General features: G+C 41.0%; 1 protein-coding gene across 1 annotated transcript in view; it reads right to left on the bottom strand.

The window, feature by feature from the left end:
- Window positions 1-11,439, bottom strand: part of RCAN2 (regulator of calcineurin 2) — a 287,295-nt gene extending 275,856 nt beyond the window's left edge. Inside the window, exons 1-2 of the mRNA XM_060403216.1 lie at window positions 11,365-11,439; window positions 10,591-10,741 (exon numbers count right to left, since the gene is read on the bottom strand). Of these exons, the coding sequence (XP_060259199.1) occupies window positions 10,591-10,699 (109 nt within the window). The 5' untranslated portion in view covers window positions 10,700-10,741; window positions 11,365-11,439. The remainder of the gene's footprint in view (window positions 1-10,590; window positions 10,742-11,364) is intronic.
- Window positions 11,440-15,862: the final 4,423 nt, after the last annotated feature.

A 15,862-nucleotide genomic window follows, 5' to 3' on the forward strand; every position in this document is an offset into this window, starting at 1 on the left:
GGTTTCCCAGCCACCAGACCTGGGAACAGAGGGCTTCAACGACTCCTATTGTGTGAGAGCCTGTGATTCAGGAGTGGGAGGCTGGTATCCCAGTGAAACAGAATCTTAGGTAGATCTGTTGCTCAACAAACTTAACCCCGTAGAAGTCTCTGCTTTACAAAATAAAGCAGTTCAGAGCTGTGGCTTACCAGTGCTACCCATAAGGATAGAGTTGAGTCTCATGGCAAGAGAATGCCAAAAATGTAAAAGATGATAATAAGGAAGATGGGAAAAACTGAAGGAAGAAGGGCGGCGGGAGAAGGAGGCGGGGGTGTGCGGACAGACGACCTGAAGGAGGGAAAGAATAAAGATGCAAATCAGTCTTGTATTCTGTCATCTTTCTAAATGCTACATAAATAGGCCTTTTCCCCCTGTGCTATTAATGCTGCTTCTTTCCTGGTAACAATATTAAAATTGCATTGAAGCAGTTTGTAAGTTTCACAATTATTCTTTGCTTGCCCAGACACCACACTATTTTTTCCATGATTCACACAGAATTGCATGCTCTTAACAACAACAATAAAAAAAGTAGACCTTGGCTCTTCTCTCTGATTAATCTGCATTAAATATAAATAAAGACCGAATTTCAGAGTTGAGAATGACCTCAGGCTCCTACTCCTCCAAACTTTTACTAGATGCATAAATCCATATAAAATCACCGATTAGATGAATTACTTTTTTGGATAGAATTTTCTGGAAAAGCATCCTTATACTAAGCCCTAAATTGCTTTTGTGGGATTTTTCGCTCAGCAGTTCTAGTTTACTTTTTTAAGCTATGAAGACAGAGTACTCTGTGAAGACAGAGTTCGTTTTCCAACTGACTGTTTTCAGAATATGTGAAGATAGCCATCATCACTCACTCTCAGTTCCCATTTCCAAGTAAAATATCCTCAATCCTTTGAACTAAATTTCACAGGAACTAGATCCTAGGATCTTCACCAATCTTAAGACCTTCACCTTAATAGGATCTATTAAGTACATATATGTTTACAAATGAAGTTTTCTCGTTATAGAAGTAATATATTTATTGAAGAAATTTTGCAAAGGTGGAAAACCACAAGATTTAATGTGAGAATTCAGTGAAGTAATACATGTAAGGTGTTTAGCACAATGCCTGGCACACAGTAGCACTCAATATATGTTAGCAGCCACAAAAATGAACACAGTCATTGTCTTACTACTTAAATACAGATTTCTTATTTTTTAAACAGACTTTTTTTTTAAGGTTCATGGCAAAATTGAGTGGACGGTACAGAGATTTCTCATATAGCCCCTGCCTTTACACACCCGTAGCCTCTCTCATTATCAGTATCCCCCGTGAGAGTGGTATATTTGTTACAAAAATGAACGGACACCGACACATCATTAGCCAGCCCATAGTTTACACTAGAGGTCACTTTTAGGTGTTGTATATTCTTTGAGTTTAACAAATATATAATGACACATTCACCGTTACTGTCTCTTACATAACAGTTTCACTCCCCTAAAAATGCTCTGTGCTCTTCTTCTTCATCCTTGCTTCCCCTCTAACCCTTGGCGATCACTGACATTTTAACTGTCTATAGTTTTGCCTTTTCCAGAATGTCATATAGCAGGAATCATACAGCATACCGTATAGAATTTTCAGATTGGCTTCTTTCGCTTAGCAGTATGCAATTACATTTCCTCCATGTGTTCTGTGGGAACATAAGTTTCAACTCACTTGGGTAAATATTGAGGAGCATGATCGCTGGATCATACTGTACGAATATGTTTTGTAGGAAACCGCCAGAAACTGCCTTCCAAGTGGCTACACCACTTTGCATCTTAGCCAGCAATAAATGAGATTTCCTGTTGTTCCACACACTTACCAGCCTTTGATTTTGTAAGCATTTTAGAAATTTGCCTTTCTAAAAGGCATGTAGTGGTATCTCATTATTGCTTTAACCTAGCTTCTTAATGATATATGACATTGAATATCTTTTTTCATTTGCTTATTTGCCATCCACAGATCTTCTTTGGTAAGATGTCCAGATTTTTTGCCCATTCCCTAACTGTTTGTTTTCTTATAGTTTCTTTTTGTTTTAAGAGTTCTTTTATATTTATATTGACAATCCTATATCAAATATGTATTTTGCTTGCACTGTTGGTGGGAATGTAAACTGATGCAGCCACTATGGAAGATGGTATGGGGATTCCTTAAAAAACTAGGAATAAAACCACCGTATGACTCAGCAATCCCATTCCTAGGCATATACCCTGAGGAAACAAAAATTGAAAAAGACACATGTATCTCACTGTTCACTGCAGCACTATTGGCAATAGCTAGAACACAGAAGCAACCTAGATGTCCATTGACAGATAAAGAAGCTGTGGTACATATACACAATGGAATATTACTCAGCCATAAAAAGGAACACATTTGAGTCAATTCTAATGAGGTGGATGAACCTAGAGCCTATTATACAGAGTGAGGTAAGTCAGAAAGAGAAAAACAAGTATCGTATTCTAACACATATATACAGAATCTAGAAAAATGGTACCAAAGAATTTATTTACAGGGCAGCAATGGAGAAACAGACATAGAAAATAAACTTATTCTCTAAGGACATGGGGAGAGGGAAAGAGCGGGTGAGATGTATGGAGAAAGTAACATGGAAACTCACATTACCATATGTAAAATAGATAGTCAATTGGAATTTATTATATGTCTCAGGAAACTCAAACAGGGGCTCTGTATCAACCTAGAGGGGTGGGATGGGGAGGGAGATGGGAGGGAGGTTCAAAAGGAAAGAGATATATGTATACTTATGGCTGATTCATGTTAAGTTTTGATAGAAAGCAACAAAATTCTATAAAGCAATTATCTTTCAATTAAAAATAAATAAATTTTTAAAAGTAAAAAAACAAACAAAAAAGTATTTTGTAAATAATTTCTCCAACTCTGTGATGTGTTTTTGCATCTGCTTGGCAGTGTCTTTTGGTGAGCAAAAATTTTTAAATTTAATGAAGTCCAGTACAGATTTATTTCATAGATTGTGCCTCTGGTGTTTGATCTAAAGAGTTTTCATCAGGGAATTCCCTGATGGTCCAGTGGTTAAGACTTCACTGCCACGGACCCAGGTTCAAAGCCTGGTTGAGGAACTAAGATCTCACAAGCCTCATGGTATGGCCAATTAATAAATAAAAAATATTTTAAAAATTTTAAGTCTTCATCATAGCAGAAGTCATTGAGGTCTTCTATTATCTAAGAATTTTATAGCTTTGCATTTTACATTTAGGTCTATAATCCATTTTGTGTTAATTTTTGTGAAGGGTATAAATTCTGTATCCAAATGATAATGATGATGACGATGATGATAAAGATGATTTGCATGTGGCTGTCTAGTTGTTCCAGCACCATTTGTTAAAAAGACATTATTTTTTCTCCATTTTATTCCTTTTGCTCCTTGTCAAAAATCAGTTGACTATACATATTTATGTAAGTCTATTTCTGGACTTTTATTCCGTTCCTTTTATCTGTTTATCTCTTTGTTCACCAATATCACATTGCCTTGATTACTGTAGCTTTCTAGTAAGTCTTGAAATCAGTTAGTGTCAGCTCTCTGATTTTGTTCTCCTTCAGAATTGTGTTGGCTATTCTCAATGTTCTGCTGCTTCATACAAACTTTAGAATCAGTTTGCCAATATCCACAAAATAACTTGCTGGCATTTTGATTGGGATTGCTTTGAATCTAAAGAGCAAGTTGGGGAAAACTGACATCTTCCATATTTAGTCTTCTTATCCATGTATATGGACTGTCTCTCCATTTATCTAGCTTTTTCCTTGATTTCTTCTACCAGTGCTTTATACTTTTTCTCACATAGATTATGGATTTATTTTATTAAATTTATGCCAAAGGTTTTCTCTCTCTCTTTTTTTTAACCTTTGTCCATGTTTTAACTGGGTTGTTTGTGTGTGTGGGGGGGGTGGGGTCGGGGGATGGCTGTGTGGGTGTATAATTTTAAGAGTCCTGTCTATATTCTGGATATGAATCTGTTATCAGATATATGCTTTCCAAATATTTTCTCCTATTTTCTGAGTTGTCTTTTTCTTGATAGTGTCCTCACTATCAAGCACAAAAGTTTTAAATTTTGATGAAGTCTAGTTTATCTATTTCATTGTTGATGATCATACTTTCAGTGTCAACACTGAACATTTTTTATGGCTACATAGTATTCCTGATAGCTGTACTTTTTTTCTTTTCTTTTGAAATAATTTCACTTTTTATTTTTAAAAAAATTTATTTATTTTAATTGGAGGCTAATTACTTTACAATATCGTATTGTAAATTGTATTGTATTGTATCGTAAATTCAGACTTACAGAAAATTTGCAAGGAAAACACAAAAAGCTCTTATATACCCTTTGTCAGACTCTTGATATAAAAGGACCCAAGAGGAGATACTGCTTTTCATCAATTTGCCATGATTCTTTCATCTCCTTCAATCTGAAATAACAACCTTGACAGTCTTTGAGATTGTGGGCCAATCATTGTATAGAAAGTACATCCTTTGGGTTTTTTTTTTTTTATTCTTATTTATTTGGCTGCTTTAGGTCTTAGTTGTGGCACATGAGATCTTCTATCTTTCTTGTAGTGTGCAGGACTGAGGCAAGATATAGATGGGTTCCTGGTTAGACATTTGCAACTGGCCTCCTGCTTGCATTTCATGGGGCATGAAGAAGTGAGCTTCTGCCTGGAACTTACAACTATTAGCATTTTCTGAGACAAGAGATAGGTGGACTCCTAGGATAGTCAGCCTCCTATTTGCCCTCCAAAATAGAAGTAGCAACAAAAACAGGGACACTTTTTGGCTTGAGTATATGAATAAATAGCCAGTCTTTGTCTCTTGTAAACACCTTAAGGTAACAGTCATGGCAATAGTCAAGGTAACAGTCATGGCAATGACAAGGAAGGGCAAAATCTTGTTTGAGTAAAGGATTAAGGGGTCTCTGCTCCTCCTCCCCGCCCCGTTTTCGGACAAGGGAGACACTATGAATGCACAGAAAGGCTTCTTGTGGGTCAAAGTCAAGGGAAATGCCAGGTCATAATGAGTCTTTCTCCTCTCAGAAGCCTTCACTTGGAGATCCATCTTGGCTGAAGGGTGCCTGTACATCCACGTAGGGTAGGTCAGGTGTGGAAGAAGAATCCAGATACCTGGCCCGAAGGAAGACAAAACCCTGAAGAACTGAACTGTATAAATGACTTAAGCACCTCTTTACTGCATTCCTCCTCACTCGGGGGATGCCCACACCCTTACTCTCTGGATGCCCATCTCTGCCTTGTTTCTGTCTCATCGAAAACCATTTCCCTGTTTGCTCTCCCTCTTGTGCTTTGTCTCTAATAATACACTTCATACCTACATTTGCAGTTTCTGCCTCCACGACAAATGCATTTTTTCACTGGGGGAAAAGATCCAGGGAAAAATGGCTCCTAGCCCTCTATCCCTTGCTGGTCTGATGGCTAGGATTCCTGGTTCTCATCCAGGCTACCCAGGTTAAATTACTGGACAAGGAATTAAGATCTTGCTTCATGCCACCATTCAGCGCTGCTTCACTGAGATCAAGATTTTTAATTGAAGCAGGTGGGATCTAGTTCCCTGGCCACAGCTCGAACCCAGGCCCCCTGCACTGGGAGCATGAAGTCTTAGCCACTGCACCACTAAGGAAGTTTCCCTCCTTTGGGCTTAATGCTTCCTCATGATTACACTGAGAATATAAGATGTAGACCAGACAAAAGTGGTGCTGTGTTCTTAGTGTAGCCTGCGTGTAGCATGTGATGCTGACTTGTCATCTTCATGTTTTTCTACTTCTATCATTTCTTTGGGGTTACTCAGTTGGCATTCTACTGCAAGGAAGAATTTTTCTTCTCTTCATTTAATTATTTAATAACATACATGTGCTCTCACAAATTCCCAGTTTATTTAATGGGTCATAAAGAAGGCTGAGCACCGAAGAATTGATGCTTTTGAACTGTGGTGTTGGAGAAGACTCTTGAGAGTCCCTTGGACTGCAAGGAGATCCAACCAGTCCATTCTGAAGGAGATCAGCCCTGGAATTTCTTTGGAAGGAATGATGCTAAAGCTGAAGCTCCAGTACTTTGGCCACCTCATGCGAAGAGTTGACTCACTGGAAAAGACTTTGATGCTGGGAGGGATTGCAGGCAGGAGGAGAAGGGGACGACAGAGGATGAGATGGCTGGATGGCATCACTGACTCGATGGACATGAGTCTGAGTGAACTCCAGGAGTTGGTGATGGACAGGGAGGCCTGGCGTGCTGCGAATCATGGGGTCACAAAGAGTTGGACATGACTGAGCGACTGAACTGAACTGACTGACTGAATCTGTTACTGAGGTTTCCCAGATAGCACAGTGGTAAAGAATACACCTTCCAATGCATGAGACGTAGTAAGAGACACGGGTTCAATCCCTGGATCACTAAGATCCCTGGAGGAGGAAATGGCAATCCACTCCAGTATTCTTGCCTGAAAAATTCCATGGACAGAGGAGCCTGGTGGGCTATAGTCCATGGGGTTGCAAAGAGTTGGACACGACTGAAGGTCTGAGCACACAGCACACACAGCACAATCTGTTACTATTGTTATTGATTTTGATACTTATCCCCCTAGATTTGGCCAGTTAGGAGCCTCTTCAGACTGGCTTCTGTGTCCATTAGAACATCCTTATCACTGAGTGTTTTTTTACTCTCTGATACAATATCTAGGCACAACTTATTCTTTGTTACTTGTGACCCTGGAAGGACTTCTTGTTTTCCATAGATACATGCCTCTAATTTTTTTCAAAGAGAGGACTTTTGACTCTTTGCTTCTGTACTAGGAGAGGCTATGTGAAAGTGAAAGTGAAAGTGAAAGGGAATGTCTGACTCTTTGTGACCCCAGGGACTATACAGTCTATGGGATTCTCCAGGCAGAATACTGGAGTGGATAGCCTTTCCCTTCTCCAGGGGATCTTTCCAACTCAGGGATCGAACCCAGGTCTCTCTCATTGCAGGTGGATTCTTTATCAGCTGAGCCACCAAGGAAGCCCCAGGAGAGACTATAGAGGTTTGGAAATTTGAAGATTACTCATCACCGCAAGTAAGAACAAGAACAATAACATTACATACGCTTTTAAGTGGTTACTAAGTACCCATGCTTATTCTCTGCTGTTTGTATGTATATACTAGTGGGATCCTCATAATGCGCTGTAAGATAGGTACGATTATTATTCCCATTTTAAAGGTAAAGAAACCAAAGCACAAATAGATTGCCTAGCCTTGGTAAGTTGAGCCAGAGTGAAACCTGAGTAGCCTGGTTCAAGACCGTGTGATCTTTTGTGTGTAGGAAAATGTATCCACTTTCAGCGGCCAAAGAGGCTATGAGGCCTTCCTCCTCAGGGCTCCTGGAGTTCTTTTTCACATGTCCCTGCGTGGTGCCTGTCACATGACTTTGCTTGCAAATGACCTGATGGATGGCCCCAAGCAACTTATCCTGCTACCTGACATGGAGGATGCTCTCAATAAATGTTTAATTGTTGATGAGGAATTTAGGCTAACTGAATATGACTTTCCTGAGGTCAACATGATGGTTGTGTGACACTGTCTAAAATCCTGTCTTCTCAGTCTCCATCAAGGGACTGTTCTTTCTCCTGCATCAAGCTGGCTCATCTGGAGCCACATTTATCACTTAAAAAGTACTTTGCACTTTTTCTCTACATCAAGCTCTTCCTTATAGATAATAGATGAGTTGGAACACTGTGCGAACATGATGCATGTTCCTTTACGTAGTCCACGTTTTACAGTGGCAAAAATAAAAAGGGACTGGATTTTAAATTAAAATCAACTGTAGCAGGACAGATTCTGAGGGGACATGAAGAAGGACTTACAAGATTTGGACTTGTCTTCAGTGATCTGGGGGTGGGTTTAAGGAACCAGTGCTTTGTTCTAGATCGGAGGCTATTAAAAATCAGGGACACTTTTTGGCTTGAGTATATGAATAAATCTTAACTATGAAACAGGAGGAATGAAGCCAGGCTATCTTTGGTATCATCGGTAAAGAAGCAGCCACCACTCACAGTAGCCAGGATAAGGGAATGTGATCATTTTGGGAGTCTGAACAGTGTTCACATTTTTGTCTCTGTTCAGATGTGAGTGCAGAACGTCTTGCCTTTATCTAGATTCCTCGTAGTCCTAGGATATTTTGTGACGTTGTATATTCAGCAGGAGAAGACAGAAGCCAAGCTGATCATGCCTGGCAGATCATAGCTATCAGTGCTGCTTCTCCTGTCTCACTAGTGAGATATGGTACCTGTGATAGAGATTCCTTGCTCACCTTGGCAACCTCACATAGTAACCGGCCCGTCAACAATCACCAATAGTAACCAATAATATCCCATACCTACGAATGTCCCCTACCTTTTCTATAAGTAGAAAATCAGCAAAAGTAATATGAGTATTTTCAAAGGGCTTCTGAAAGAAAAATGAAATAAGTGAAATGCCCCCAAGACAACTAGAGGAAAACAGAAGATGGGGCTGGATGATGGGCATTGAAAAAGAGGAATGTTGTGTGAGTACTGGAGTGGTGTGGGAAGACATCGAGAGGATGGAACTTGGGCTGGACTTCAGAAATGAATTGAATTTGAGGAGGAAAATAAGAAAGAGGTGGACCTTTCAAATGGGGAGGACCACACTACCAATGGAGAGGTCAGCTTGGGGCCTGTTATCACCAAGGTCAGGTTTGGCTTTGTCTACACCAAGTGGAGAGGAAGGCAGAGGAAGAATGATACTGGCTCCAGTACTGGGCCAAGTCCAGTACTAGACTTGTGGCCTCAAGATAACACTGCAGCAGACCAAATTAACTGCCTAAGCACATCATTGTCATCAAGAATTCTCACAAAGAGAACCTGGCTTATCTTAAACAAAAATCTTAAAAACAACGAAATCTCAGACAAGACAGAGACCCCATTCTTGGAATCCTAAGATAAGGACTGGTCCTTGGAAAACAAGAGGCTTGAAAGATAGTGAATTGTATCAAGCAGGCTGAAATTCTATACAACGTTCCTCTCACTTGGTGTTTGGACCGATTCTAGAGACCAGGATGGGGCTAAATTTCAGGCACGGGTCAAGCGCCCCAGGTATGAGACGTGAAGGACTGGAAACCCTGGAGCTTAACACAGGTCTCAAGTTTGAATCTCACCTCCTGTTTTTATTAGCTGGATATCCTTGAATAAATAAATCACTTTATTCCTCTCCATGCCAGTTTTCTCATCTATCAAGTTGAGATCTTGATACTCATACCCTACATCACCGTGAAAATTAAACACCGTAAGACTTATAAAGCATTTGACCCAATGTCGGGCCTCAGTCCATTTTAGCCGTCATCGTTGTTATCATCATCTGTTTCATCGTCGGCATCATCATCATCAAAAGAAGAGGATGTGCTAAGGTGGCAGGAATCAGATGATGACCCCCAGACCAAATCCAGCCCCCACATGTTTTTGCCAATCAAGTTGTATTGTAACACAGTCACATGCCTTAATTTATGTATTAATATTTTCTATAACTGCTTTCTCCACAATAGCAGTTGCAGTTGCCATTGAGACCTCAAGATCCATAAAGCTGGAAATACTTGCTATCTGGCCCTTTCCAGAAGAAGTTTGCTGAGTTCTGCTCTAATGCAAGAGAAGTCCAGTGACCATGCCTATGGCGCATGCTATGAGGACTTCACGTGAACCAAGCACAGGAGTCACAAAGTACGAAGAAAAGGATGACCAGGTAAGTTGAGGCACACATGTTTGCAAAAGAATAGTCTTTTACAATGAAGAATATGAAATAAGGACTTTCCTAGCTGTCCAGTGGTTAGGACTCTGTGCTTCCAAAACAAGGGCATGGGTTTGACCCCTGGTCAAGGAACTAAGATCCCACATGCTGTGGAGCACTGCCAAAAGATAAAAAATAAATAAATACTTAAGAAAAAAAAGAATGTGATATGCCTTATTTCAACCATCTTAGCTCAGTGGAAATAACTCTATCCCTCTGGAACCAGATACATAATTTAGGGGACTCAGCATAAAATGAAAATACAGGGTCCCTGGGTCAAAAAGTATTCAGAATTTAGGAAAATGACAGCAGAGCACTAAGCCAAGCGTAGGGCCCTTTTGCGCAGATTATACGGCTCTGTCTCATACACATACACACACCCCCTACACTAACAGGACTATTCCATAACTGAAGAGCAATCTAAAGGCTGTCATTGCAAACTGAGACTTGGGTTTTCTGTCTCTTTCCCTGCCAGAGCATTTCCCCCTATAAATGATTTCTCTACAGCCACAATCTCCTCCTCTTTTCATTTTGATACAGCAGTAAAAGCAGTTTCCCTCCATCTCACGCTCCCTCTTCATTCTAGCGTGACACATTCGTCTTATCGTTCAGACGGCAGAGGAAAACTGCAGGTCTCTGATTTCTCTTTTTCCATTCGTTACAGCATGCCATGCCCAAAATAGTCTAGTCCGCCTTCACCGTGGCCCCACACTCACCACGCCAGGATGAAAGCCACCGTTGTCTGTGTTGGCCCTTCCTGGGCTTCGGAGTGTCTGGAGTGTGTAAAATTGTACAGATAAAAGTCTTGGGGAGAATGACACGCATGGGAGCAGTCACAGGGCAGCTAAGTTGATCTCTGTTTCCTTCCTAGAAAAAAGAATGTACAAGGGGCTGCGGTAGGGGGATGGTCTGTGAAACAAAAACTCATGGAGTACCTGGTTTGCCCAAAGGAGGGGAAAAAATCACAAAAAGATAAAGATGGATGGGTTGTGTTTTGTTCTGAATGCTCTTTTGATAGTCCCCTGGGTGGAAAATCTGTCTATAAATAAGTCTTTTGCGGTTCTTTGTGTGGAAAACATTTGTAGATAGATAGATAAATATGATACTAGACACCTTCCAAAGGTTATTGCATTTTTTTTAATTCTGCAAATAAATGCCAGAGGCCTTGGGGTATCAAGAGTATAAATGTACAGATGCCAATAGGCCGATTCCAGGTGTGAACACGGATCCAAGTTCCCTGGGGAGACAGGCCCCCACTGCAGGGGTCTGGACAACTGAGTGCCCTCAAGATACCCGGGACTCGTCGGTGTGGGTGGATTTTCTAAAGAAGGAGCACCTATCTATCAGGTTCATCCAAATTTGCCAGGCATGAGTCAGATTCCTCCAGGGTTTGACAAAGTGACAGATTACTCTGATAAATTAATTTGTGTTAAGGTGCTAATGGCTGATAACAGGCTCTCTGGTTACTCTCAGATAATATCTATACTTACATGGGGCCAGGTTCTTCGGAGTCTGGCGGCCTCCGTGCGTCCTGTCTCTCCGCCAGCCTGTCTCTCCCTGCTCCTGGCGCATGCTCTCTGCTCTCAGTCTTCTCTGCTATGCACTGGCAGTTTCCTCTGCCTGAGTGCCTTTACATGACACTCTCAAATTCTTCCATCAAAGATCAACTGAAAATAATAGCAACAAATGCTGCTTACTATCATTCTATCTATTCTCAAAGAGTTGTTCTGGGACCAGGGGCATTGGCCTCCCCCAGGAAATGGTGAGAAAGGCACCTCCTCATTCCTATCCCCAATCTATTGACTTGGAAACTTGGAGTGGGACCCAGAAACTGTGTTTTCACAACACTTTCAGGGGGTTCTGATGCCAGCCAAAGCTCAAGACCACTGTTCTTATCACCTACATATGCTTATTGAATATTCACAACTCTCCGAGTTAGTTCTGAGACAGTCTCCATTTGACAGATGAGAAAACTGAGGCCCAGGGAGTTTAAGCAATGGAACCAAGGTCAATTGGTAAACGGTTTAGAGCTGGGCTTTGAGTCCAGTCCATGGGGTCACAAAGTACTGGACACAACTTAGCCACTCAACAAGAACAACAGCAGTCTGGCCCTAAAATGTGGATGCTCTATGACTCAGCTGTGTTACCTTCTGAATCAATGTTTCTGCAGAACCTTCTGTGATTGCAGTCTCCCAAATCCCACAACATCAACAGCTCTCATAGCACTTTCTTCCTCTATGATGCTTATGTTTTCCTTGTCCTTATGTTCCTGGTACCTAATACCTACATTACATTAGCAAGCTTTGGTATATGATGAAAGAATGAGTATTAATAATTAAATGGATTGATCAGCGAAACAATAAATGTCTGAACTCAAAAGTAACTTGACTAGAATTTTCCAGAGAAATTTTTTTAAAAGTTTTCATATAGAAAAATAACAAGATCCTATTGTACAGCACAGGGAACTATATTTAATAGTCTCTAAGAAACCATAATGGAAAAGAATATGAAAAATACTATGTATATGTATAGCTGAATCACTTTGCCATACACCAAAAAATAACACAACATTGTAAATCAACCATATTTCATTAACAAATTTTTCAGAATTCTATCCCTCACCTACTGAACCAGAGTCACAGGGGGGCCTGGGGATCTGTAGTTTTAAAAGTGAACCCCAAAACAAGAACCCTGATTTAAGTAAAAGTTGTTCCAACAAATTGACTCCAGGCACATTGAATCCTTGTCTTAACCGGCATTGACAACTGTGGATAGTTTTCTAAGACCAAGGGGAGGGTGTAAATGGGGAACGGGGGCCCTTTGGCCCTTAAATCCCATCCCAGGGACTAGCTAACACTTCCTAAAAGAAATCTGGAATGTGCCTCAGATTTTAGACACATTGTGTGATAATCCTTGAATAAGATCAATATAAGAAACACCTGGATTTGGTATCAGCAAGCTGTTCATGGGAAGTTTTTTTTTACCCTCAGAACAAGCAGCCCTTAGCATATATATACATATGGGTCATCTTCCAAAAATGTATTTGTAAGTTGAGTTGTTTGGAACTCAGAAAACACTTTCCCACAGAAGTAATATTAGAAAAGAGGGTTCCATTCCTCTGCCAAAACACAGAACCTTGATTTAGAACATTCTGTCTCTGAAATAGCAGTTCAGATGCTCCACGTGGACATCCATGGGAAATGGGACTGGGACCTACCCAACCCGGAACTGGGAATTATGGGAGCACAGTGACTGCTCGGTGAGACTGGGCTGCGACAGCCTCAGAGACACGCCCTGGTTATCCTCCACCCCTACACACACACACACACACACACACACACACGCACACACACACCACACACATAAATATTTACACACACATGCACAAACACACACACATAAATATATACATACACATACATACATGCACACATAAACACACTTACATGCACATACAACAAATTCACATATACACAAATGTGCATACACATGTACACACATGATCTGGAAGCTTCTGATCATAGGGCAGAAAGACAAGGTTATCACTGAAGGAAGACTACACAGGAGCTAATGAAATCTTTGCTCCCTTCACCTGTGCAGTCAGGAACTGCCCCAGATCTTAGCTCGGTGTTTCCCAAATCAGGACAATCAGGAGTGCTGGTACCCTTCTCTCTGATATTCTTTTACCTGGATTTGGAAATACTACCTCATAATCTGTCATTTCAACTTCAGGGCAGCCGCAACCACCTTCCCTAATACATCTACAAAAATATTTCTAGGATGAATGCAGAATGAGGGCCATGAACAAAATTGCTTCTAAAAAGTGGAAAAGAGAAATTTTTACTTTTTCCTTGTTGTTGTTCAGTCGCTCAGTCATGCCTGACTCTTTGCAACCTCACAGACTGTAGCACACCAGGCTTCCCTATCCTTCACTACCTCCTGGAGTTTACTCAAACTCAGGTCCATTGAGCAGAAGGTGCCATCCAACCATCTTATCCTCTCTCACCGCCTCTCCTCCTGCCCTCAGTCTTTCCCACCATCAGGGTCTTTTCCAGTGAGTTGGCTCTTTGCATCAGATGGCCAAAGGATTGGAGCTCCAGCTTCAGTTTTCCTTCGCCATTCATTAATCGGCTGTGTGGCATAAGACCAGGTTCTCTCAGCTTCAGCTTCTTCGTGTATAAAATGTTGGAGAAGGGGAGTTCCTTATAAAACTATCAAGTTCTTTCTAGACCAATATATCCTAAAGTTCCATAAAAATTGTTCCCTCTACTTTCTTGTGGGAAGGTTTGCAGGGTGCCAACTGTTCTACCTTTTCCACACTTGGCAGTGAAATACTGAAAACTCAACTAACCCCAGGCTCAAAGATGCACCAAGAAGAACCAAGGCTGATAAATTACAGTTTCAATTCATTCTTATTACATTTATCTGATTGAATTCTTACTTGCCAACTGTCAAACTTCATTTGGGGAATAGCTCATTGAGTTTAAGAGATTTATCAGCACATAGTAATGATGGCACCTCACTCCAGCACTCTTGCCTGGAAAATCCCATGGACGGAGGAGCCTGGTAGGTCGCAGTCCATGGGGTCACTAAGAGTCGGACACAACTGAGTGACTTCAATTGCACTTTTCACTTTCATGCATTGGAGAAGGAAATGGCAACCCACTCCAGTGTTCTTGCCTGGAGAATCCCAGGGATGGGGGAGCCTGGTGGGCTGCCATCTCTGGGGTTGCCCAGACTCAGAATCACGACTGAAGCTACTTAGCAGCAGCAGCAGCAGCAGCAATGATCCAAGTGGTAAAATAAAAATAATTAATAGTAGTATTATTTATAATTATTATTAATCAGAATTTTGATTGGGATTGGTGACACATGGTAGAATATGATACAGGTACTCCCTTCCACCTGTTAGGACAGTGTGCCCCTGTGATATGCTAGGGGTGCGTCTGGACCTAGCTTTAAGAACCTCAAGAAGATCTAATTAGCTTCCACGTCATATATCTTTAATAAGATTCAGTTCTTTGATCAGGATAATAACAGAAACTTTCACTTCCACTGCCTCAGAAAAAAAAAAGTCAAACCAAAACAAACAAAATGAAAGTAAAAATTATCCCAGACAATACACAACAAAAATCCCCCAAGCCTCAACATCTTCTTAGCCAGCTGTATAAAAATACTGAGGAATTGTTTGGGATAGCGAGAAAAAGGAAGTCGGGTTCTTGAACCTCCATTTTTCCTGGTCTCAGAAACATCATTTAAAAAATAATAAGGACTTCGCTGGTGGTCCAGGGGGTAAAAATCCACCTGCCAATGCAGGGGACTCGAGTTCAATCCCTGGTCTGGGACCCCACATACCACAGAGCAACTACGCCCATGCACCACACCTACTGAAGCCCGCATGCCTAGGGCCCATGTTCTGCAATGAGAAGCTCACGTGCCACAACTAGAGAAAGGCCACGTGCGGCAATGAAAACCCAGTGCAGCCAAATAAAATAATACAATCAACTGAAAAATAGTAGCTATTAGACCTCCTACAGTGGAGGCGATGGATAGATTCAAGGATAGATCTGGAAGGCGATGGATAGATTCAAGGATAGATCTGGAAGAACTATGGACAGAGGTTCATAACATCGTACAGAAGGCGATGACAAAAACCATCTCAAAGAAAAAGAAATGCAAGAAGTCAAAGTGGTTGTCTGAGGAGGCTTTACAAATAGCTGAGGAAAGAAGAAAAGCGAAAGGCAAAGGGGAAAGGGAAAGATACATCCAATTGAACGCAGAGTTCCAGAGAATAGCATGGAGAAATGAAGAAAGCCTTCTTAAGTGGACAATGCAAAGAAATAGAGGAAGACAATAGAATGAGAAAGACTAGCGATCTCTTTAAGAAAATTGGGGATACCAAGGGAACATTTCATGCAAAAATGGGCGCAATAAAGATCAGAAACAGCAAGGACATAACAAAAACAGAAGATATTAAGAAGAGGTGTC

Source organism: Ovis aries, chromosome 20 (genome assembly GCF_016772045.2).
Source record: "Ovis aries strain OAR_USU_Benz2616 breed Rambouillet chromosome 20, ARS-UI_Ramb_v3.0, whole genome shotgun sequence".
Lineage (NCBI taxonomy): Eukaryota > Metazoa > Chordata > Mammalia > Artiodactyla > Bovidae > Ovis > Ovis aries.